Here is a 25972-nt window from a genome sequence, read left to right as displayed (position 1 = left end):
TACACAGGCACACGCACTCTCGTATTCAGTATATTATTCTTTTCGGTCTGTCGAAATGATCCGAGTGTCACGTTGTTTTTCACTGTCAATCTTTGATTTTCAGAGAGTTTCCCTTGATGGGTTTGGTGATGGAGATCTGGATGAAAGGGCCCTGCAAGACAGCAAATATGACATGCTGGAGTTTGCCAAGAAGTACTTCAGGCAGGGAACCAAAGGCAAAGGGTGAGACATCCTCACACAGAAAAACACTAACCCCACAGAGTAACCATCTTAAATCCAATGATGTAAAATAACTACAAGTACATTTACTTACCTAAGGTAATAGGTGCTTGTACTCTGGTTAATTACTGCTATTTTACTTCTACTACACTACATTTCTGTTGCATATTGTTCCACTACATTCATTTGACAGCTGTGTTTCGTATTAATAACATATTAGATTCTAAAATGTAATGCACTGTATATTAAACATATCTGTAACATATAGAATAGTGTATAAAATATAAATAATGTAAGTAAAATTAGCTCCAGCCAAACTGAATACAACATACAATAAAATTACATTGTTTGTATGTCAGTGTATCAATAATAATAGATAAAATGCAGACATAGATCAGTCTGCACAATCCGTATATTTAAGTACATATTGTTGTTAATACGACTGTACATTTATTCAATTAATTTTGGACTTTTATTGACTTTAATTGCTGATTTTTTTTCTCAGAGATTCCCTGAAGGGCAAAAGCAAGAACAGGGACTCCAGAGAGCCGACTGACATGATCAAATTCTCCAAGGTGCCTTTCGTTGAGCTTAACTTAAAGCGTCTACACTAGCTCTCTATCTTCTCATAACTCTTGAATTATTATTGAATTGTTTGTATTTCCTTGTACGATATTCGCCTTTGTAGAATCCTCTGACTGAGTCTCTCATCGAGTTCACGGACCCAGCCATGGACAGAGTGGCAGCTGATCTCTTCTTGTGTGAGTTCTCACCTTCTCTCATCTCTCCTCTAATTACATCTTCTTACTCTTGTTACATCTGCGCTCTGATTCATCCTTTATTAAAATTATACTTTGTCGTATCAGGTGTAAACAAGTGCTGGATGTGTCTGTAAAATCTGTTATTCAAGACTTAAATATTGTTGACCTGTTGTGTCTATGTGTGTAGCGGTGATGCGTTTCATGGGTGACGCTCCGTTAAGGTTATCGTCAGAACAGGAAGTGCTCAGCACTTTCCTCAAGGTAAATACACACAGATTTTTTCATTTTTTAACTTTCCTCAAGGTAAATACACACAGATTTTTTCATTTTTTAGGCTTCTATTTTGTGTTTGACAGTTTACTAATGTGTGTGTGTGTATGCTTGTGTATATCTATGTGTCTGTGTATGTGTGTGTGTGTCTGTGTGTGTGTGTGTGTCCCTCAGCTCATCGGAGAGTTCACCTTGATGAGGGATGAGGCTTACTGCCAACTCCTGAAACAGCTTACTGCTAACACCAGCTCCAAACCGTAAGTCTCCTTCAACACACTGACAGCATACACCACAAGCCAACACACACTGCGCCCCTCTTTCCTCCCCAAGCCTGTAATCCTCAGTGTCTGTGCACTCTTGTGTTGTGCAGCGATAGCTGCCAGCGAGGCTGGAGACTGCTGTACATCTTGACAGCTTTCCATCGCTGCTCTGAGGTCCTCAAACCCTTCCTGGTGAAATACCTGCAGCAAGCTTCTCGCAGCGCCGGGGCGCAGTATCAGGGTGAAAACACTCACATAAACACACACCGAGTGTAAATCTGCTGTACGCTTTAGCAAATCCAGCAGAATGTAACGTTTTCTTTAAACAGGCATCGCTAAAGCATGTGAGCAAAACCTGAAGAAGACGTTCCAGTATGGTGGTCGCATTATCCCACCAAACAGCATGGAGCTGAAAGCTATGATGGTCAGTGCCTCATTTTGTTTATCTGCAGTGATGGAAGAAGTATTCAGATCCTTGGCTTAAATAAAACTGTATTATCTAAAGAGTAAAGTACTCTATTATGCATAAAGGTCTGATTAAAGTAAAAATCAGTAGTATTTCCAACAAAATGTGCTTCAAAGTAAAGGTACTCATGCAGAATATCTACATTTGCATGTTTATTATTGTATATGTTATGTTGTACTATTACTATTATTGATTTTTGAGCAGCACATTAATGTGGTAGCTGATCAAATTGCACCTAAATTTTAAGAATAAGGAATAAATTATATTATGTTTTTTTCTTCTTGTCAACAAATCTGAACAAGAAGGAACAAGAAGTATTGTCTGCGTATCTAGAGTCTGATATACCTTATTCTTCTGTGCCACAGAGCTCCATTGTTGTCTATTAATGAACTATTAAAATCTTCATTACAATGATTATAAGCACTGTAGCCTGAAAATAGACCCCAAGAAATGAGGCGATTTATTCCTGTTTGAGTAACATTTGCCAAAATCTCCAAACAACAAATAAGTAAAGTAACTCTGATGCTGTCTTTGTCTTTAAATTATTCAACAAAGAATAAAATAAAAATGAGAAGGCAACATGAGCATACGACTGTAATTCATAAAAACAGCATGGCACTCAGAGTCTCAAGTGTTTCAGTTGAAACGTCAGAGATCCCTTACACTCTGACAAAGCCTGACAAAGAGTGAAAAATAATGTAACATACATTTACAGATCCTGCCCTGCTCCTGGTGTGACCAGAGAGAAGTTATCCCTCAGGTGTCTTCCCATAATGAGGAATCTGCCCCTTATCTTAGCCTCGAAGGTCATCAGCAAAGACTCCTCACAGGAAGTTCTCATCACTAGAGACAAAGAACCCTTATGAAAAACTCATTAAATCATTCACAGGTCACAGCTGTAGGTCAAAAATAGCTTCAAACTGAAGTCACTTTATCAAAAGGAAACACACGGGAGTAGAGGAAAATACAAAACACATAAGTTTAATAGTGTAATGGATACATTTGTCAGCACACAGTGCACAGTTGTTTCAGGAAACAATTTAAACAAAGAAATTTCATTTATTTCAACCTCAGTGAGCTTTTACATAATTGGTTTTGTTATTTCATAGGATTTGTTGACAACAGGAAAACTATAGAATATCAACATTCTGTATCTTATAACCACTTTAAAAATATATTTACAATATTCAGATTTTGTAAACTTATACTAAAGTACTATAGTACTATATTTGTACTTAGTTAACTTTCCAACAGTATATTGTCGCTGTCCGATGAAAACCATGTACTGTACGTTTAATATTTTAAATGGATTTATGTAGATTGTGAATGAAAGTTGATATGCACAGTTTTTTTTGTCGTTTGGAGTCTTTGGACTCTCCTGTTTATGTCCACCTCAACTATCAATAGCACAACTGTCCTGCTTGTTTCCACACAGCACATTGGCCTAATCAAAGCTGTTTTACTAATTTAGATTCCAGGTTAATCCAGGTTAATGGCCATCTAACATCAACATGCGTGGTCACTGAGTTTTGTCGTGTATCCTTGGCTCTAAACTCGAAACCTCATTTATCCAAAAATATCCTACATACATTTTTACATGTAATATGGGAATGTAAACTGGTATACCCGTTTTGGAACACATAAGTTAATGGCTAGACTCTGCGGTACCTGCATTGCCAAGACTGTGCCTGTTAGAGGACCAAAAATAGTGCCAAATACATCTAAATATAAGCAGGCGGTGGTAAAGGTCGAGGTGGTCACAGCTGCTATAATGATCCTCAATGTATGGAAGAGTACAGCCTCTCCAGACACTTTCAGAGGGCATAGGACTGTATTCTTCAGTGACACTTTAAAAATCTGATGATGTGTGTTTATTTTGTTTTTTTCCAAAAATGTTTGTTTAACATAAGCCTTTCTATATATTGTTGTATTATATATATTTGATTTCTCTTTATGCTTATTTTCAAGTTTAATTTCATGTTCATAAATGTTTGAATGAATAAAAACTCAAACTAGGTTTAGGTGTTTTTGGGTCCTGACAAAATGAGCCATAGTGTATGTGCAGTGTATACTCTAACTGTGTGTGTGTGTGTGTGTGTGTGTGTACTTCCTCAGGCTGGACGTAGTTCAAAACGTCAGCTGTTTCTTTTTCCTGGAGGCATTGAACGTCACGCGAAAATCAAAACATGCTCTGTAAGTGCTCAGCCACTGTTGGCAATTCATCTCTACTCGTGTCTATGAGGAATCAGCTGTGATATACTCGGATGTGTGTGTGTGTTTGTGTTTCAGATTGCCCTGGAGGTGATTGAGGAGCTGTGTTACGAGATGAGTTTACACAGACTGGAGGCCATAGAAGAATATGCCATATTTTTAGTCACCAACAGAGGTGTGCAACTCACAAGACTGTCTGTTTCTTTATCTCTCACTCTAACACACATTAAACGATTTATTATCGCATGGTGTCATTCCTCCTGTCATTGTCAGTGAAACAGATCCACTCCCAGATCACGTATCAGACTGTTCTCTGGTTTCTAGCTGTGGGAGAAAGTCACTCATGTTCATGAGTCCTGATAGGGCTGTCATGGCAAACTAATGAGAGAGGGCTCAATTTCATTTCCGATATTCATATGAAGAGTCCCTGCCAATAACAATCCACCACACATTATTCCTCTTCATCTATGAAGATATTAATATGCCATTACACAGTTTACGCTTCTTTTTTTGTACTTTTGTACCACTTTGTAATACTCCTTTACTTTGCAAATCACTCCTGCTACTTCAGTCTTACCAAGTTTTCCGAGCCAAAATCTCCAATGCTGCAGGACTGCATCCTGTTGTTGTTTTTTTTCCATCCTTTAGCATTAAATATCTCCACATGATAACAGCTGGCAGCTGCTCTTGCTCGTGTGTTATTCAAAAGCACAGCAGGTCACACAACATGTGGTTATACAAGTATTAACATGATGTTTTCGGGTATTTGTGTGTCAGTAGTTTGTATTAGATCTGAAGGTCATTGCCCTGTGTGATGAACATTACATGTGTACGTGGGTGTGTCCAGGTCAGAATGTGCGTCCGTTGAACAAAAACGAGTACATCCTGGATGTTGCAACGGAGGCCGAGTTAGTCGACACCAACTACAGCTTCTGGTTCAGACGAGTCATCTGGACTCAACCCCTCAAATTTGAGAATGAGCTCTCTGTCGCCATGCACTATAACCAGGTACGACAGGTGACGTTTCACATACATTCAATACGTGTGACCTGCATGTGTGCATGTGTATGTAACTGTGTTTGTGTGTATATTTAGATCCTGCCAGACTACCGTAAAGGGCTGATGAATGTTCTTCCGCATGGGAAAGTGAGTGATCAGCAGTTCCACCAGATCTCCAAACTGGCAGCGCTGCAGCACAGAGCCAAAGACATCATCTTCATCCCGAGCATGTGAGAAAACAATGAGTGGAAAAAGGTTGAGATGTTCTTACTTATCAGCCACGAGGCAGAATATCTGACACTAGTTTCAGTTATGAAAATATAAATAGTCACAAATCAAATCAAAAAACTTTTTTAGACTTTCATTTAATGACCTCCAATTCAGCTTAATTTTACATTTAAAGCATGCTGTAAACACAAAAAGAGAATACTTTATATATATATATCACACAGCACAGACTATCTTGTTCTAATACAGTCAACACTGCCTCATGTTTTCTACATACTTTTATCCTCTTAACGTTTATTTTGTATTCATTTTGTGGCTTTCTTTTTGCCCCCTGGATTCTTTTAATCACATTTAAAGCACTTTTTTTTTTTTTATCCATTATTTCAGGATGCATCAGGCTTTTAAAGGCGGGTAGACATCATAGTCAGCTCAAACATGCAGAAAGTGTTTTAAAGTCAAGTTAGGGGTAAATAAATTAAAGGTACCAACAAGGACAGAAATGATGCTCATAATTCGATTTATTCACAAACTCCAGTGTTCAAACATAACAACATCTAGATACAGTTACAGCACAGCAGCACTGAAGCTACAATTTCTAGACGAAGAGAGCAGAATGCAGTGCGGTCAATAGTTTTTGGTGTCAAAAGTGCGTGACACTTTTTTCTCAGCTGTCCGTTCAGGTTCGTACTGTATACTGTTGTTATCACCGTCTTTTTCCCCCCACACACAGTCAGTCGTAACAGCTCACTGAGGAAAATGTTGAGAAATAACAGAGTGAAGCAGACTTCTGTTTATCTTAGTTTATGATTCTCTTCGTCTTCTCTCTCCTCCAGACATGAATTATCAGAGTACATCGCCGCACCTCTGTTCAAAAAGCAGCCACCCCAGCAGTGGGTCACCATGGTGACGCAGCACATGCAGCAAGTGCAGACCTTGACCCCGCATCAGGCCCGAGCGCAGTTTCTGGGTAAGATCCCTGTTCACACTAAGAGGAGGCACGACAGGTGTAACCTGTGAAACAAAATGTGACACAGCTGTATTTTCTACGACCAGACAGTAATGTCAGGCAAAGGAAATATCAAATCAAAGCACTTTATCACATTGCTGCACGTTTATGTTTATCTGTGAAATGATGCTCTCCATATTTATGAACGAATTTATGAATCATTGCGTTCAGTGACTTGTAGTTGCTTGTAAAAGCTTTTGTACGTCACTTTTAGTGCTTCCTGTTGATATTTTGAGATAATTATTAGAATGACATGCATCAGCACAACAGCACCCACCTGTCAATCAAAGCATCAGTTAATTATTCATAACTTTAAGCCTTCATATAATTTGGACAGGTGAGTTAAATGGAAATTCAGACTCAGTACAATTGTCATGAATGACGAAATTAGTTATAGAGACCAAAGCTGTTTTTTTGTTCCAGGCTGTAAACATGTTTATTTCTGCTGTGAAGTTGGACATTTTAACATGGTGGACTTATGGAGAGTGACACGTTCTGCAGCCAGACCCAAGTGGACGTTTGAGGAACTGCAGTTTTTGGCACTTGCTCAAACCTCAGAAACACTAAATCCCATTTCCAATAATGCAATTAATTTTTTAGGCCATCTCTACAAGATCAAAGTCCACGTCTTTTAAAATTCATGCCTTCACTTTTTAATGCTCCATGTAGTCTCATCCACACACTTCTGTGGATGAATACAACTTTTATATACAACTGAACATGAAGTGTAATAATAAATAATAAAGTCTGATTTATGTGGCGCCTCCTCAAAGATTAAAAATGCAACAATGCCTGCTCACTCTTGTTAAATTGTGTGTCTTTGTGCATGCAGGGCTGGTCAGTGCATTCCCCATGTTCGGCTCCTCATTCTTCTACATCCAAAGCAGCAGCTCCACCACATTCTTTGCCCCCTGTATTATTGCTGTCAATCAACATGGTCTCCACTTCCTGCACAAAACTACACACGTAAGGAATGACACACAAACATTCACAATCACAATCTTCAAACAGTGAAATGATTCATCTCATCGTGACACAAACATTACCCCAGCAGTAAGTCACTACTTTCAGTGTTATAACGTCTGTCTGTGGGTGCAGGAGCTGATGACAGTGGTCCCCCTGGTGGAGGTGCAATCCAGCCGCACCCAGAGGCCCACTGCTGGAACTAGTTACCCATATGTAGACCTCACCGTGGGGGATGTTAACACACAACGGGTGATTCAGCTGCAGCTGGAGCAGGTATTACACCAAAAACAGACAAGGACACTCTTCATACGTGATTACATTTTCAGTGGAGTTGTCGTGCTCATGTCGGTGGTGTTTGTCCGCAGGGCCTGGAGTTGTGTCGAGTCATCGCCATGCAGGTGGAAAACATGATGTCTGTGCGAGAGAAGAGACTCACCCTGCCACCCAGCGAAATCACCATGCTGTAACACGTCCTCATGCTTTATTGTACGCACACACACACACACACACATGCATCAGACAAGACTAAGATAAAAAGCCTACCTCTTCTTGCCTTCAGGGGTTTGTTGTGTGTCACACACAACACACACACACACACACACACACACATTAATATGATATGTGAATACATTAGTGTGCCCTGAAGTCAGTCTCACTTTTACTTGACTATTTTACTACATTAACTGAACAAATGCATCATAAACAGTGAAAATTATTTAATTATTAGTTGTTTTTTCCTGTTTGACACCGTTATAATTGCACTTTCGACTGTAGTTTTATCTAATTAAACATTAAAGATGATTTATCTGTACAGAAGATGAACCGTGAGGAAGCATCATAGGCCTGTGCCTTGTCATTGCAAAGTTTTATAACTGAAATGTAACATGTTTTTTATTTTTTTATTGACACTGTTTACTGTAAAACTTGATGTTAGTGTAATCAATTATTGTATTTAATCGATATAATTCATTTATTGTTTTGTAAAGAATATTTTATCAAAATAAAATAAGCATTTAAAGAGAGAGCTATGAGCACTTTCTGCAGTGAGTGATTAAAATTACCAAACAACAATAAAAAACAGTATTTGGTATGAAAATTATCATTACAAAATGGCAAAATAAAATGTTTTAGGTATCAACACGTAAAAAAATGAAAATGGTAAAATTATGATTGATTAAATTAATTGATGGTGAAATTAATAGATTATATTGTCATTGGTAAATTAATCTGCATTTTTTGAGTTGTTTTTTAAAGAAAAAGTCCCAAAAATACACTTTAGCTACACAACTACAGCTCATCAAACCTGAAAAAATGACTGATATTATTTTCTTTAATGATGCGTGGATTCTCTCTGAGTACTCCGGCTTCCTCCCACAGTCCAAAGACATGCAGGCTGACAGATTAATTGGTGACTCTAAATTGCCAGTAGGTGTGAATAATTGTTTGTCTCTATGTGTCAGCCCTGTGATGAACTAGTGATTTGTCCAGAGTGTAAACTGCCTCTTGCCCGACTGGCTCCAGCCCCCACAACCCTAATAGGGATATGTTATAAAAAAGATTATTTTCTTGGATAACCAATTAGTTGTTTGGTATATTAATTGTAAGAATCTCCAGAGGCAACATCTTCAAATTGCTTGTTTGTCTTGACTAACAAAGTGAAAGTCAAAAACATTCAATTTACAAAGAGAAAACTATTATAAAACACAAAATTGTTATGTACTTAATGAATCCCTGAAGGGAAAGTCAAGTGTATTAAAACACAAAACAGGCATTCTAAATATATCAGTCACCCAGGTGGTGGTGGGAAATGGGCAGAAAATAGTACAAACATTATTGACGTGTTTTATGAGATTTACTAATCCAAATCCACTTTTTTAAAAAAATAGTACAAATGACTTTCTTTATTCTCTACACCAGTTTTGTACCTGAGATCTCAAGCAGTGAATTCCCTGATCCTGCTCCACAGACAGACTCGGGAACACTTTTTGACCATAAGACTGCACGACACTTACAACACGATACACAAACTGACAACTTCACACTCAGTTGCACTGTTTTCTGGACATTTTGCACATCAAGTCTCAATTCATTTTGCAGTACCTACAGACAATGCTGTGACTTTCATTTTTATTGTATATCATTTTTATCTCTATTTCAATTACTTATTTCTATAAACCTTACTTTTTTATATAGTTTTTGATTTGCCCAGGTTTCATTTAGATAGTAATATTTTTAATGTATGTCTACTTTATGTAAGTAAACAAATAAGTATCTATTTGTACACAGAAATGTGTTGGTTTTTTTTTTGTTGTGCACAATATTTACAAACAGATTTTCACTACACAAAAACTTATTTACATTAGAATTATGATAAACGTGCGTTTGGAATATTTTATAGTAACTTTTAATTGGATGTATGAATTGTTGTCTTATGAAAACTTGTTTATTATAAATATTATTTTTATTAAATACCAACAGCAACACAGTCATTAACATGATAAAGTCCAGCAGGTTGTAGTGCAGGGATGTCCAAAGTATGGCCTGGGAGCCAACCACGTCCCGCAGTCAGATTTCATGCAGTTTCTCCGGTCGACATAACGAAACATTTGAACCTTTAAGGACAGAACTGCTGGTGTTATATATCTGTAGATGTGATACAAAAAAATTCTTTCTGAATGATCTTGTAAAAGTGAAGAGCAAGAGTGACACGTTTTAAACTTTATTTTTATTTGTTTTCATTCATTTATTTAATGGGACCATGTACAGTATTAAACATAAACGATTACATTTGATGTACTGCACCAGACTTAGCTCACAGTTACTTTTCATCTGCAGTCCCTTCAGCAGACACAATTAAAACATATTACAGCACAATAACAAACAGTACAGAGCAAAAAACACACAGGACACATGATACAAAATACAAAGTTACACACAATAGCACATAACATACACCCACAATGACTTTCATTAGTCATAATAAGTAACGTTTAAAATGAACATGAGGTTCAGATTTGTATCAACTTCATGCAAGTTTAACACTTTGTTCTTTGTTATCTGACTTCAGATGTGAAAGAAAGGAAGAACTGGTTTTTAGATTTGTTCATGCTTGATTGGCTTTAGATTTAGTTACCAAACATTACCAAAAAAAAAAGATAATTGTGACTATGAAAACAAAATTGTTACAGAACATTTTATTGTTTCTTGTGTTTAAAATGTTAGTATTGGCCCCGGGGCATGTTCACATTGTCAAATCTGGTCCTCTTTAAAAAAAAGAGGTTTGGACTCCCTTGATTTAAATGAACAGTGTGTGGACTTTGTGTAAGTAAATAAGGTGTAGTGGGACACATTGAGCAGCAGCAGAGTGAAGTTTTGCCCTGCAGGCTCCCAAAATGGATTTTATGATCGAGGTCACGTGACAGACCCTCCTACTGAGTCTCCTACTGAGCATGCGCAGATCTCTCTCAGGTTAACACGAGTTTATTTTCAGCCTCTTTCTCCTGAAGACGCGTGTGTATGATGATGGCGTGAACTGACCGTGCTTCGGATACAACAATGTTTTTTTCGGGACTGGAGTCAAAATAAGAAAAAGTTGGGAAAGTGTCCGGAGCAGCGCAGCTTTGAGCGGTGACACGTGAAATGTCGCTGCGTGGTTTGTTGGTATTTCCAGGCGGCGACGGACAGACCAAGCCAGGCTAGCGTTAGCTGACCTCGGCTAGCTATTGTTAGCCTACCCCGCTGAGCTGAGCGGAGCGTGTTGTGTCGACGCAGCGTTTATCGTTTGTTAGCAGCTGGTTATATCGTCTGCAGGTTGCTGTGGTTTAATAGTGGTGTGTTGTTTCAATGCGCGGACAGGACGGCGGAGCGACTTAGCTAATGTTAGCCGGCTAGTGCTGAGACTTTACATTAACCAGCCTCTCTTGACATGCAGCGCTGATACAAGCTATCTGTCAGCTACTACACCTAACTACACCGGTCATATTGTTCTGGCCGACATGGCAGCCAGCGGATACTCTGACCTGAGGGAGAAGCTCAAGTCCATGACTCCACACAGAGACGAGGAGAGGGACAAATACGTGGACGGGGCGAGTAATGGCAGCGGGAAAGGTCGGAAACGTAAGTTTCGAGAGTCAGATGATGATGACTGTGAGCACAGTGATGACAGCACGGAGCTCAGGGAGCAGGAGGCCCGCCGGGTGAGGAGCAGCATCCAGCAGAGGAGCATCTTCACCCCGGAGGAGTGCGCCCTGATCGAGGAGAAGATAGACGACGTGGTTGCCCAAGGAGAGGCCGGGCTTTACCGGGAGCACACAGTGGACAGGGCACCCCTCCGCAACAAGTACTTCTTCGGGGAAGGGTACACGTATGGATCCCAGCTGGAGAAGCGTGGACCGGGTCAGGAGAGGCTGTACCGCAAAGGAGAAGTGGATGAGATCCCGAGCTGGGTGCACGAGTTGGTGATCAAGCGTCTGGTGTCCAGTGGAGTGATCCCTGAGGGGTTTGTCAACAGTGCTGTCATCAATGATTACCAACCCGGCGGCTGCATCGTGTCGCACGTAGATCCTCTGCACATCTTTGCACGGCCCATCGTCTCAGTGTCTTTCTTCAGCGACAGCGCGCTCTGCTTCGGCTGCCGCTTCCAGTTCAAACCGATCCGGGTGTCCGAGCCGGTGTTTGTCCTGCCTGTGAGGAGAGGGAGCGTCACGGTACTCAGGTGATTATAGCTGTGTTTGCTGCCATGCTCTGATTTGAACTGCTGTTTTTTTGTGCTGCCGAGGGCTGATAGCATCTTTCTTTCTCAGTGGTTACGCTGCTGACGACATCACCCATTGCATTAGACCCCAAGACATCAAGCAGCGGCGTGCGGTCATCATCCTTAGAAAGTGAGTCAACATACTGTCATTTAAAAAAAAAAGTGATTTACATTGTATGAAATCTCACTTCAATCTAAGTGTTTCCTCTCTTGTTTGCCAGGACCAGACCCGATGCTCCTCGACTCAACTCTGACAGCCCTTTAAGGTCCTCCCCTGCAGAGAGACCCGCTCCTCTGAAAGCCAAACGCTCTCATCGCAAAGCAGACCCCGATGCTGCTCACAGGTATACACCGCCACATACAGACACACTTGTGGAAAACCCACTGGGCTTACGTAATTATTAACAACAAAAACAGACTCGGTCTGAAAAACAGCCTAGTTACACCCGATTGAGGTCATTTTGTTGACATAGCCGAGGGGTCTGCAGGCTCTGGCTAAAAATCCCAGTGTTTGGCCGAACCAGGCAAGAATGCCGTGCACCTTCATTCAGCAAAGGTGCTGCGTTGACCAGTAAATATAAAAGGGCATATTCCTTTGGTACGTGAGCATGCACATGTTTACCTTGTGACTGAAGATAAAATGATTGTTGATAACTTTCCAGAGCAGTAAAATCCTTCCTCAGAACTTTATAAACACTGCGCAGTATGTGGGTGTCTGATGAGCCTTCACACTCATGGATCTGTCATTCCAGTCATACTTCCTGGGTCATATTTCATCCTCTCACCAGGACCTGAAACAGCGCGTCCCCACCGAGGCAGCCTTGTGCATTTCTTAAACGTAGGCTGTTTTCGAGTCTGAACGCTCACTTTGATATATTGGCGTACTGACCCCTGTTTTGACCCAGTTAGACTATTTGCTCAGTTCTTGTTATTAGGAAAACAAGCTGACCCGTGATGACCTTTTAAAGCCCCTTTCAGACGTGAACGTTAGATCAATTTGACGGCAGTTTAACATGTTGATCTCACGGCCGATTAAGCAGCCTGGTCACTGTTGCGTAAAAGTCACAACGGCAATCTTACGAGGGCCTCCTTCGTAACATTTCTGTATCACTATCAACACGGCACAAGTTTGAACTGACCCGATGTAATCGGATAAAGGCTTAAAGGCTGCAGGACCACAAGGTAAAAAATGCACAGCGTGTTTTGAATTTATCTCAGTCATCTTATGCGTATCAGTTTAACAGCATAAATCACTGTCAAAGTTTTGGGGAAAATTAATCCTGTCAGGTCAGTATGAACTATTCCTGTTGTTAAAACTTGTACACCGCAGTATTAACCAGACCAGCCCTGTCTCCTTCTATATGTTCATTGGTACTGCGTGTTTGACTAAATAAATATCCAGATAAATGTTTTACATATAGCATGTGAGCCAACAGGAACTGAACAAGAGTCAAGAGGACTTGACTTTATAGAACAGCAGCAGGAGTTGCTCTCTAATAACATCGCTTTCTGTAAATCTGCTGCCACGTCCGAATGAAGCTGTAAAGTCACCCGTGTATGAATGACAATCTCTGTCACTTTAACAGCTCGACGAAGCCGGTAATGTATTCCATGCCTGAAAAAGGCTCTGTACTGGGTCCAGAATGCCAGAATATTTCAAACCATCATTTGGTTTGTTTCACTTTGACACTGCACTTTTGAAAGCGGACCAAACCACCTGGACAACATCCTGCAGCTGCTAGTTTGGAGGCAGTATAACCCGAAATGTGCACTGACCAGGAAGGAAGAAGAAAATCCGGCTGATCATCAAGGCTTGTTTACAACAAAAACAAACAATGGAGCAACGCCAAATTTATGCAGTCTTGGTGTTTCTGTTTTTACTTTGGTGCCCAGTATGAGCAGCAGGTGAGACAGTGAACTATCTGGCATGTTGCTCTGTACGAGACGAATGCAGCAGTACCGAAAAAGACAGCTGAGAGCGAGAGTCCACGGCATGCTGCTGTGGTTACACAGACATGTCTCTTTGGTTCGCTGGATAGACTGTTTGCATTTCCCACTGTAAGCGAACTGCACCAGAGTTCACCTGCAAGCAAACCAACACCCACGTTTTCAGGCAGACCCAGAGTTTGTATGTTTAGTCCACACCAGAGTTCAGATGAGCTTTTACACCTGCCCAAACAAAGCGGACTATCCGAGGAAACAAGCTCTGGTTTGAAAGCGCCCTTAGACAACCGAAAAAACAAATTATGAGCTGTTTATTAGAAGAAAGAGAGATAGACAGGTCAGAGAGGTGTGGTTTATAAAGATAAAATCACCAGGCAGGGGTGATTCCAGCTATAGTGATCAGGCTGCTCCTCAGCTGTACTACAACACAATGCAGAACGTACACAAACCAGGTGACGCCACATGTTATGAAGAGGAGATAGTTTAGACTTCAACAGTGTTTCTTTTTGAGCAGGTTTCATGTAAATTGCATCAGTGAAGCAGTGTGCAGCCAGGATGTGATAAATATTCAAGTCTGACTCGGCATCTCAATCTTTTTCCTCCGCCAGGCCGAGAGTTCTAGAGATGGACAAAGAGGAGAACAGACATCCGTCAGCGTCCCGTCACCGCCGTCACAGCATCAGCTCAGAGAACTACTGGAGGCGCGGTCAAGACTCGGACAAACACCGGGAGAGTTCTGGACGCAAAGTCAAAATGAGACGCCACTGAGCACTTTGCAATCACACATGTACACATATAAATATACCCCGCTCTTTTATGTATTTCAATAGTGTAACATTCTTTGATCAGTCGTCATTTTCTCGCTCCAGTTTTAGCCTGGCACAAGGAGCACAGTCATCATGTTGTCTGCATTTTGAGTTCAGTCTGGATCCGTTTGAGTGAATATTTGTTTCTGGCGGATGAAGCAAGCGTCTCTGTTACACAGTACAGAACCTTGAGTTCATTACTACAGTTAAGCTGTGTTGCTAAACTCGGTTACCTTAAACGTTTCTTGTTTCTATGTCCAGAGAGACTTCAAAATGGCATGTATTTTTTGTAACGAAGTTGTACAGAACACAAGAGCTAAAAGAAAGAAAGATGTATGTATGGACTTGTACAAATGAAAACCTGAGCTGTTATAATGTACAATACGTTTGTATAGTCTTTGAGTGGCGGGACTTTTATGCAGAAAGAAACCTTTTTATTATTATTTTTTTTGCACCCACATTTCTGATCCGTACCTCTTCTTGTGACATCCCAGATCTTTGCTGTTTGTTTAGGTCAGCCTTTCTGTCGCAGTTCAGTTTGAAACAAGTGTCTGTGTGGCACATGGGGCATCGACTAAACTAAAGCTTTATGGAGTGATTTAAAAAAAGACTCAGGCCTTGTTTTACACTCCTTTTTCAGTCTGAAGTTGCTTTACTTTATATAGTAACAGGCCATGTTATTGCTGTTCTGTATGAAATCTAATTTGTCCTTTTAAATTGGGTGATATTTGGGTCAGTCAGAGCTTGATTTAAACATAACTACTCGTATTATATTTTGTTTACCTGATGTCTAAACACGTAGCTGAGAAGCGGCTTAAGTTTCCAGATGTATTTGTCCTTTGCAGTTTGCTCTGTAAACACAGATAACGTTGTTTCGTGCTCTCAGTCGGGCACATTTGGCAGAGGTACTTGTGAGCTGACTGCTAGGTTAGTCTGGAGTTACACATGAACAAAAATAACCTTGGTTCAGAGGAGAAATTACTTTCTAAAAACAGGATGCATTCATGGTTTCCGGAAAAGCTGCAGCAGTTTACTTTAACATGTTAAAGTTAAAAGTCTGCAAGAGGCAAATACTGCAGCTCTTTAAAGAATGGGACTCTGACTTTGTGGACACAGTGGTTGTGGTGGTTTCATGGGTTTCCGTGGTCACATTGGTGCTGGCTGAATGAAATAAAGCTGGATTGTCTCCACAGAGTTGGTCTGCCATTCATTAAAACAGGGTTGTCTTTTAACCACTGATCAAGCACCAGGCCTGGAAACAAACTGTGTCCTCTGCTGCCTTATTAGGCAACCACCCAGATTTATAGTCAAGTTGACCTATTTTAAATGATCAAGCAAATTACTGGCCACAGTATCAGAGTTAAGTTCCTCTTAAATCTTTTTTTAAATATAATTTATCTTGAACACTTTTTTTGGGAACCAGTGACATGATTCGAAAGCCTTTGTTGACCTCAAAAACACGTGTGAAGCCAACATAGTTTATACTTTCTGTCATCCCTGGCATGTTATTGTTTTCTGTCCACTTCATCTCTAAATCATTCAACAGAAACAGAAATCCATCCTGAGTGGAGTTGGACAGTTTCTGGTGTTGGAATACTTTAATTCATTAATGTTAATTTAAGTTTCTATGATCATATATGTTAAGTGATGATTGACAGAGAGTGAGAAAAAGGCAAAAAAAAAAAAAAGGTTTGGACCTTTGCAATTAAATTTATGTACTCCCCTTATATTTCTTTAATTTGTATTTTAGTTTGTATATTATGCATCCTCTATTTCAAGAAAGTTATTTATAATTCAATAAAGAAATTACAGAAAATGTCTCTGTTTTTAAATATTTTCCATTGTACAATGGATGGAAACAGACTCTAAAACAATGGATAAACTCAAAAGATTAAACACAAACTGACGGGAAATGTAGAAACAGAGCACAACTTTGTGTTCATTCACTTTATTGACAGACTGGTAATCAAATGTTTCAACATTTTTGGAAAGTCTCAAAGTTCATTTAGAGATTACACATCAGAATCGGGTTTTCACATACAAGGAATTTCTCTTGGTGCATAATAAACATTAAAGTAAAAATATAATGAAGGTCAAATCAAGTAATAGAAGCAATAAATGTGTAAGATTTAAATACAAGTTAATCAATAGATAAATGTATTGAAATTAGATTTTTTTTTTTTAATCTTCATTAACTGATTGGTTGTTTGGTATATTAAATGTCAGAAAATAGCAAAAAGGACAGTGTTTGGTATATTAAATGTCAGAAAATAGCAAAAAGGACAGTAAACAGTCTAAAACATAGCATTTGTCTGACCAACAGTGTGAAAGACAAAGAAAATCAATTTATATTTATATGAAAAAACAAAAAATATTGCAGGAGCTTCTGACTGAATATGCTCTGCTGCTTCATCAGGAGGTCATGTGGTTTGATGTGAGCTATTGTCCCTGAGATGCTGAGAAGTTTACGGAGCCGCCTTCTCTCTGCTGCAGGGGCTCCAGAGCAGTCCCCAGCACAGAGCCAGCATTCTTAAACACAAGTTTTTTAGTGTCATTGGCTCTGATGCTGCTGTCGCAACACATGGCAGCAAAGCAGATGGCACATGCAACAACCACACATTTAAAGAACCTGAGCTTCCTCATGAAGTCTGAGTCTGCTCCGTCTCTTCGTGTAGACAGCTCCAGTCCAGTCTGTTGTCTAGGTGTAGTCCTAGATGTAGATGTAAAAGATAGAGCTTCGGCAAACTTAGTAAAAGTTTATTAAACTATTTTAGAGATTGTGATCATTTCACCTGGTCTTCATCAGCAGTGATATGATAAAAAGCTTTAAAACAGGCATGTACAAAGTACGGCCCGGGGCCAATCACGACCCATGGTCAGATTTAATGTGGCCAGAAGCTTCATTTCTATAATATATTATTTATGGCCTGCTAGGATTGTCAGATACTGTATGGCTGGAAGATTTGGCTTTTTTGGTCGACGTAACATAGCATTTAAACATCTAAGTACATAACTGCTGCTGTTATATATCTGTAGATGTGACACAAAATAATGATTTTGATAAAGACAAGAGAAAGAGTGATACGTTTTAAACTTAAATGTTAACAGACTTTGCATTACTCATAATAATTCATGTTTAGAATGAACAGGTTCAGATTTGTATCAACTTCATGCAAGTTTAACATATTCCACACAATTTATTCTTTGTTATCTGTGTGAAAGAAAGGAAGAACTGGTTTATAGATTTGTTGTTGTTTTTTAAATGATAATTGTGACAATGAAAACAAAATTGTTACAGAACATTTGCATTTTTAAACTGTTAGTATTGGCCCCTGGGCATCTTCACAATGTCAAATCTGTCCCTGTTTAAAGAAAGTTTGGACCCCTGCCCTGAAACAGTTACTAAACGCAGCTCGTCCCCTGGGGGCGCTGCAGGAGCTTCACGTTGAATCACAAAGAAGAAGAAGACGGCAGCAGCTGTTAGCTCGCTGAGCTATATTTACTCCATGTCCGTCAGACAGTAACTTTACGCTTTGTTATTAAAGGACATCGAAATATCAAAACGCTAATGGTGTGGAGTCGGACTCTTATATTTCTCTCCGCGCTGAGTGGTGAGTATATTTAACAGTAAAGGAGTGATAGCTGTCACCGACTGCTGATGTAGCGATGCTAACTAACGAGCTAACGCTGTTAGCAGGAGTTGTTAACCGTTCACCGGTTAAACATTAAGACAGCGGACAGCAGTCAGCCGGTGTGAGACGTAGGTTAACTACACGGACATGTGCCGTGTTTGTTGCTGACTGTCATGTTATTAATATCTGGCGTGGTTTCCTTATGTAACAACTTAAGGTTGTTGTGTCGCAGTGCTGCCACCTTTAGTCCGGTGTTTCGGTTTAACGGGTGACCGTGTTAACTGGTGACCGTGTTAGCCGAATGCCTGCGTGGTTGTCATGGTTACAGGAAGAGTAGTTAAGTAGCCGTCACTGTGAAGTTTAAAGGTCCAGTGTGTAAGATTTAGCTGAAGCTAGTGGCAGGAATGAAATACAATATGTATTAGTGTGTTTTAATGAATTTATAATCATCTGAAAATAAGATGATGTGTTTTCGTTACCTCAAAATTTAGCGTTTTCGATCTACACTGAGAGCGGGTCCTCTTCCACGGAGTCTGCCATGTTGAACCGCCATTTTTGTACAGTAGCCCAGAGTGGACAAACCAAACACTGATCCAGATATGGCCTTGTGCTTTTTATGTTTTTCCTTACATGACTGGAATGAGGGGGGGGCGAGGAGGAGAGTTGGAGAGTATTCAATGAGACCTTTTAATTAAAAAAAAAATCACCTGTCATTACTACGACAACCACAGGACACGCATATATCTATATATATATATATATATACACACACACAATAAAATCTTATCTTATCTTATCTTATCTTATCAACAGTTCTTGGCCTGCCCTGATAGTAAAGTAACATTAAACCGAGGTGACATCTTCTCTCTGCGCCTCAGCACTGTACGTGCAGCAGACATTTGTTGTGCTGTAACTTGACAAGGTGGTACATATTTGACCCGGTATGACTCAGGCATGCATTAGATCTATAAATAGAGCATGTCTCCATTCTTGGGATCCTGTACCTCTGGCAAGGAGAGAGGACACACACTCAGTTTGAAATGATTCAGAGTGATGCCCTGTGGCCATTTTTGGATTTCAGGTGTCAGGTGGAGCTAAATATGATTACAAGCACGGCTTACACGTTCAGTTTGGTACAGACCGAAAGTATATTTACATCATGGTCACATACATGTACTATGGGTGTATTACACGCAAAGATCGGCTCACAGTTCTTTCTACTCTGATAAAATCATTTGTTTTCCATCATTAATTAGTCTCTATTTGCTGATAGTACTCCATTAAATAGTAGCCCTCAAGGTGCGAATGCCCAAGTTGTAGTCTATTTGTGTGTTGACGCGTTCTCTATAGGGGAAGCAGGGCATGACAGTCAGAGAATAAACAAAGTGCTGATGTCTGTGTGCATCTAGTTTGGCATCTAGACCTCCTCACCTCTGATATTGAGGACTGATGAGCAAATATCTTGATATCTCCCCCTGGGGCCTGCAGGTGGGTGCTGGGATGGTGGTGAGGGTGAAGGAACAGGCAGTGATGCAATAGCATTGACAGAGCAGCTTAAATAGACCTCCAAGCAGGGAGGGTGTGTTTTGGAAAATGATTGTGGAGTTGTGGATGGTTGGATGTATGTCACATGTGGGTGTGTATGCCGTGCCACCTGAGTTTTCCCGCCTGAACTAGCTTGCAGGTCATGACTGCAGTCCATTTGGCTCACTGGAGATGCTCAATAGACACTACAGTGAAAAAGAACCAAGTCATGACATCATTAATTTGTCACCTCTCTGTACATATTTAAATATATTACTCTCTTCATAACATTCATGTAGAAGTGCAGCCATGATTTCTATCCATAAAGATTTCTGCATGTGGAGTTTAAGTTGATTTGTCTTCTACCTGACAGTCTGTTACTTTCTGCTCACTTGACTTTATGCTTTGTTCCTCCCGAAGGCTAACCACAAAAAAGGAAGCAATGTACTTCCAGGGCAGTCGGAGGCGAGGAGAGGATGGCATCACCATGGTGATTGACTTCCTGCTGTCTAATGCCCGGCTGGTTCTCGGAGTCGGCGGGGCTGCTATGCTGGGAATTGCTACGCTGGCAGTGAAACGGGTGAGTGTTTTAGAGGTTGTTAGTCCCACATGAGTGCGTCATTCATAGGCATTATACGGGAAAATCTGTCTGTATTTGGAGGCATTAATCACTGCAAAAATGTTGACCTGGGAGGGGATAGAGGTGCTAAACCCTGGATGCAGGTTTCAGATACAGCCTCTCTGTCACTTACAGCTAACTTAAGAGTCGGGGTTTCACTGCAAACGTAAACCAGCGGCAGGAACAGAAGCACTGCACTATTTATTTAAGTTTAACACTCACCAAAACAGCATGTAATCCCTTCAAGGGCATAACACCTGCAAAAAAGACGTGCTCAGTTTCTCTACCAAACAAATAAAACAAAAAATAAATATAGCTCCATTGTTTTCACAAACTATGTGGTCAGAAAGTGGGCCTAAATCTGAATTTTCCAAGTCGACGCTGAGTCAGCAGCTTAGGCAGTGTTTGTGTTTGTTTGTGTGTGGAAATGATTGCCATTTGGCAGCTGACTCTGGAATCTAATTAACATCATTAACATCAACTAAAGACGGTAAAGAAGATGAAAACAGCAAAATGCTCGCAGTAGTTAAGTACCCAGAGTGTCTCCAACACATTTAGATGTTTGTTTAAGATTGATTTTTGTATGGTTGTGAAATGAATGAAAATCAGCTGCCTGGATGACAGGAAATTTGTGAAAAAGTTCTGTGGTCAGCAGCAATATAAAAGATGTAATGTATCGTTCATGGACATGTGGACCTGTACCTGGACAGAGATCTGGACAGTTGTAGCCATGCATACATGTCTGCGTGTCTGTGACGACGACTGTTTGTGTTCAGCTGATAGAGCGCGCAGGACGTGCAGCCGATGAGGAAAAGGTGGAGCAGAAGATGGCCGAGAGCTGGGAGGAGTTGAGTTTGGTCTCGGCTTCCCCGACGCTGATCAAGAAGGGAATAGAGGGTGTGGTGATGAAGCATGTTGCCAAGGCAGCCAAACAGCAGAAAGGTATCTACAGCATCTCAGAAACCAACTGACACACACAGAAATATTACGAATACATAAAATATCTAAGGTGTATGTATTCTAGTCATGACTGCATCCCTCTCATATCACTTGACAGCTGTTTGACATCTCTTTCCTCAGCGGACCTGTGCCAACAATCTCAGACGTCCTCTGTGGAGGTGCAGCCTAAACCTGAGTCCAAAAGGCTCCAGTTGTGCGTCCTCACTTTGCAGGTACACTGACTTTTCACCTCTGAGCTCTTGTAGGCATAGATTATGCATTCAGTCTGGGCAGCTGTTGTAAGTAAGTGTTGGCTCATTCATTTATGCATGTGTAACATGTTTTGTAAAGCGCAGTGCTTAGGGGATGCACATTGTTATGCAATGGTTAAGCTGCACAGAGCCCTAAGCCCTGCATAATCAAAAATACTGTGTGCGCTTTTGCACTGGCTAGACAGAAGAATTCAAACAAGCATGAAGCAGCTTTGAGTTAGTGTGCGGCACATTCACATGAGGAGAAGTGTTGTGGATTGTTCTGTGCTAGCTACATAAAAAATGTGTTCAGTAAATGTTAACAGAGCAGCTGCAAACGCTTGAGTGGACACAAGAGCGGATTTGAAATAATGGGATTTCCTTTTAAACAAAGCTTATGCAAATTTTATCTTTTATGAGTAGTTGCACATCTTCATTTTCTATTCTGCATCTCTGCAAAGCTGCTTTCATCGTGGCCAGTACTTATTATTTATCAAATGTTTCTGTCAAGACGGGTCATATTCAGGCTTTAATGATAAACTCTGTTAAACTGTTTATGCAGTATTTATGATCGATTGTTCACCCTTCTACATTCTATTTTAACAACACTAAGTATACACATAGCTCTGTTCCTCTGCCGTGTACTAGTTTTCCACCTTGCAGCAACTTAACAGGCAAAACATCACCCTGTCTGTGTTCTTAAGTCAGCTTAGAGGCACAAAATGACTTTGAATATTAAATTACTCAAGAGACAGCTGTACATATTCCCAGTGGAAGTGTAGAAACTTCAAAAGTGTTTTGTTCACTTAATGTTTAGTGTTGTTATCTTAGCAGCACAGATATTTGTGCCTCATAAATGGATATGTTACAGTAGCTGTCTACCTGACTTGTTTTTTGTGCTCTGTGTCATTGAAAAACTGTATAAATTATGTACAGGAGCGACTGCAGCAGTACTATCACACGAGGGCAGCACTGGCACCACATGAGGTCCAGAGGGCTCAGTCTCTAGCTTTGGACATCTGCACTGAGATCCAAGGCTTTCTGCACACCCGACATCCTGACATGCCCCTGGGAGAAATGAGCATCGGAGGTTCTCTACTTGATGACCTGCAGGTACACACACACACACACACACACACACACACACACACACTTCTGGCTGATAATACACTCCTCAGTGATGTCACAGCTGATTTTTATAGATGTCAGATGAATAACACTTTATTTCTGTGTGTGAGTTTAGGTGGTCAGTGCAGACCACGCATGTCTGCTGGTGCCTCTAGAGCTGGAAGCCTCACTGTGGCGTCTCGTCCCAGGAGAGGAAACACTGCTCACACACCCGCTGCACTGGATGGTCCGACGAGTCAATTTGGAATATTTTCCCAGAGGACGCAGCTACTGGGACAGGTGACCACACACAAGATTAAAGATTTTTCATCCACCAGGAAACCTGCCCTTTTAGTTTGTGTTTGTCTGTATGAATGCCTTTTTACCACCTAGTATCACAACTAAATCTATGGTTACAAATGGTGATCAATTTTATTATCTTTTGATTCAGTTAAACATTTTAGTCTATGAAACATCTAAAAATTGTCAAAGGAGGCTCTCATCAAGATGCTTTTTCAATATTTCTACTTGAAAATTACTGAAATGTAATTTATCAGTATAAAGTTGCTGAGTCACTAGTGTTTGATCATAAGTAATGTAGCCATAACAAATAAATGTATAGAACTGTCCATATTTACAACAGCGGTGTTACGCAAATCACAGAAATGTGGGTGCAGCTATAGGTATCGACTGAAAAATTGAACACTTCACTAAAATCATTCTCTCTTTGTGTTTTGTAGGTACCTGGTGGGTGGTTACCTGTCCTCAGAAGCTGTTGTGAACATGTTTATTAAGGCTATCATGGAAACTATAAACTGGCCCTCCATCAGCAGCACCATGGACTGTCTTGTCAGACCTGTGCTGGGAGGACCGGACCTGAGACTGGAGATCCGGTACGTCTGTTCTTCTTTGTTGTGTCCAGTGTTTCAGTCAATAACAACTGAACTTTTTATGAGTTAACACTGCAGCCATTTGAAACGGTGATGATGGATTTGTTTAATAGTCGTTGATGTGAGTTTCCAAGAAATTATAAAACTGATTAAATTTCAGTGGTATTGTTTGGGAAGAACAATACTGTTGATTTGCCTCTTATCCATTTATCTGCTGCTAAATTGTGCCTCTGATGACTCTCACTGCCAGTCTTGCACGTAAAAGAAACAAACCTGTTTGATGTGTTTGCTCTCACTAATGGACCCTTGTCCTTTTGTAATCTTTTAGGCCTCGAGATAACAACGAAGGGGCACAGAGCAGTGATGTTCAGGGTGCAGAGCCTCTGTTTATTTCCATGTTGCCTCTGCTGAGGGAAGAGGACGTGGTTCTGACCGCCCAGCCTGAGCTCACCTCTCCCTGGGTCAACGCCTGGCACCTGTCTCTCTACCCATGGGAGACTCAGCGCCTAGCTCAGCTCGACGCCGCTGATGGCGGACACCGCAGACAGACACTTAAAATCCTCAAAGCTGTGTGCAGGCAGAACCCCGCCCTGCGATCGCTCGACGCAGCCCCGCTCGCCAATCTCATCCTGCACCTCAGTGACAGTGAGCACGACTGGTCTGAGAACAGCCTGGATGTCAGATTCCAGCAGTGTATCACAGAGCTGATTGGCTACCTAGAACAAGGGGCATTACACAGTTACTTCAAGCCAGCTGTCAACCTGCTGAGCGGCTTGTCAGAGGACCAGGTGGATCAGATGGGCTTCATGCTCTACTGTGCTGTGTCGGAGCCTGAAATCCTGCTCATATAACTGTCTGCACATACGACAACTTCTCAAGCTCTGACACGCCGAGATCAGAGAAGCAATCTTCTATTATCCGAGATGACTGGTTAAAAGCAAAGATGTATTCTTCCCACTGCCTACTCTCGTTATTTAGCTCTTCTATCTTGCTTTGATTCACAGGAACAGGGTACCGTTTGAATGACAAAATGGCAGGCACCATGGACTAATGTCTACACCGGAGGAGGCGAATCAACAGGAACATTGCAGACGTGAAAATGATAATCAATCACGCTAAGAGAAGAAAAAAAATCACCAAGGAGCTAGAAGTGCCAAGCAAAGTGTTTATCGAGATGTTTGCTTCAGTATGTGCCTGATCATCTCACACACCTCAGCCAAGTCTGTGTTTAAGTGTGTGTGGTTATTAGTTGGTCAGCATGCTACAGTTCAGTATATCATTAACAGAATAGGAGTGCAGTTTTACTTCAGCGCATACATTCTTTCTATCTTTTAATTGATAGCGTGTGCTCTGTATTATTTTCCTAAATCTCCTTTAATATATTCTAACTATGCAGAAAGATAACCTGCTGAAAAAACACCAGGTTTGTGCACTTATTGAAAATATTCACTGTGTCTGAGTTCTTTAACTCGACCTGTATGTTTTCTCATACTGGAGGTTGAAGGAGGTGTGCTGTATTTTGTTCATCTTGTTTAGTGTTCAGTCTGTTGCCAAACTTATTTGGGTAAACTAATTCTTTAAATTATGACTGAAGTTGCCTAATAATTTTATGCACTTGCTTTTAAATACAGTATGAATGTCGTGGGGATTTTCTTCAGTTGCGTTGCCTTGCTGGGTGAAAGGAAATGTATTTTCTGTGATTGAGCAGTGAAACTGCAAATAAAGATTAAAGCATTTATTCTCGTTAAGTTGCCCCGAGTTTTGTGTTTTCTAACTTTAGTAAAGTCAAGATACGTCTCAGGCTCTCCCCCTGAGTGAGAGACATGCATCTAGTACATGCACTACATTTCATGCAAATTTCAAATCAAAAGCCAGAAATCCTGTCATGTGAGAGCCAGCTGATAATTGTTACTGTCAGCTGATTGCATAGACGGCAGTTTAAAGCTGTCTTGAAACAACTCCTACATGTACACTGAAAGAGTTATCAGTCATCACTGTATCACTATAATCGATCCTCATCCGTACTGACAGAGAAGATGAGGAACAAGATCCTTATTGTGTCAGTTGTATTCATGAAACTCAGCTGATGTTTTCCTTAACAAAGAAATTGTGTTGTAGTGT

General features: G+C 40.6%; 3 protein-coding genes across 3 annotated transcripts in view; all 3 read left to right on the top strand.

Moving 5' to 3' along the window:
* The window catches only part of LOC104921202 (unconventional myosin-XV), a 39171-nt gene extending 30887 nt beyond the window's left edge, over positions 1 to 8284 (top strand). The window contains exons 59-73 of the mRNA XM_027282378.1: positions 104 to 222; positions 725 to 794; positions 908 to 980; positions 1168 to 1241; positions 1425 to 1507; positions 1621 to 1751; positions 1840 to 1934; positions 4092 to 4169; positions 4266 to 4362; positions 5035 to 5195; positions 5283 to 5416; positions 6248 to 6381; positions 7253 to 7386; positions 7519 to 7659; positions 7752 to 8284. Of these exons, the coding sequence (XP_027138179.1) occupies positions 104 to 222; positions 725 to 794; positions 908 to 980; positions 1168 to 1241; positions 1425 to 1507; positions 1621 to 1751; positions 1840 to 1934; positions 4092 to 4169; positions 4266 to 4362; positions 5035 to 5195; positions 5283 to 5416; positions 6248 to 6381; positions 7253 to 7386; positions 7519 to 7659; positions 7752 to 7853 (1626 nt within the window). The 3' untranslated portion in view covers positions 7854 to 8284. The remainder of the gene's footprint in view (positions 1 to 103; positions 223 to 724; positions 795 to 907; positions 981 to 1167; positions 1242 to 1424; positions 1508 to 1620; positions 1752 to 1839; positions 1935 to 4091; positions 4170 to 4265; positions 4363 to 5034; positions 5196 to 5282; positions 5417 to 6247; positions 6382 to 7252; positions 7387 to 7518; positions 7660 to 7751) is intronic.
* A 2391-nt stretch (positions 8285 to 10675) lies between these two features.
* Positions 10676 to 16376, top strand: alkbh5 (alkB homolog 5, RNA demethylase). Its single transcript, XM_010733643.3, has 4 exons — positions 10676 to 12100; positions 12189 to 12269; positions 12361 to 12483; positions 14692 to 16376. The coding sequence occupies exons 1-4, from the start codon at positions 11382 to 11384 to the stop codon at positions 14849 to 14851; spliced, it is 1083 nt and encodes a 360-aa protein (XP_010731945.2). The 5' UTR covers positions 10676 to 11381; the 3' UTR covers positions 14852 to 16376.
* Positions 16377 to 18300: 1924 nt separating this feature from the next.
* mief2 (mitochondrial elongation factor 2) lies at positions 18301 to 25591 on the top strand. The gene is made up of 8 exons (XM_010733642.3): positions 18301 to 18500; positions 20466 to 20625; positions 21441 to 21606; positions 21745 to 21836; positions 22791 to 22967; positions 23098 to 23261; positions 23702 to 23854; positions 24180 to 25591. Exons 2-8 carry the CDS (start codon positions 20488 to 20490, stop codon positions 24700 to 24702), a joined length of 1413 nt encoding a protein of 470 aa, XP_010731944.2. The 5' UTR covers positions 18301 to 18500; positions 20466 to 20487; the 3' UTR covers positions 24703 to 25591.
* The last annotated feature ends 381 nt before the right edge of the window (positions 25592 to 25972 follow it).

The sequence above is a fragment of the Larimichthys crocea genome, chromosome X, assembly GCF_000972845.2.
Source record: "Larimichthys crocea isolate SSNF chromosome X, L_crocea_2.0, whole genome shotgun sequence".
In the NCBI taxonomy this organism is placed as follows: Eukaryota; Metazoa; Chordata; class Actinopteri; family Sciaenidae; genus Larimichthys; species Larimichthys crocea.
Note: the sequence above shows the minus strand (reverse complement) of the source record. Positions and strands in the feature narration are given on the sequence as shown.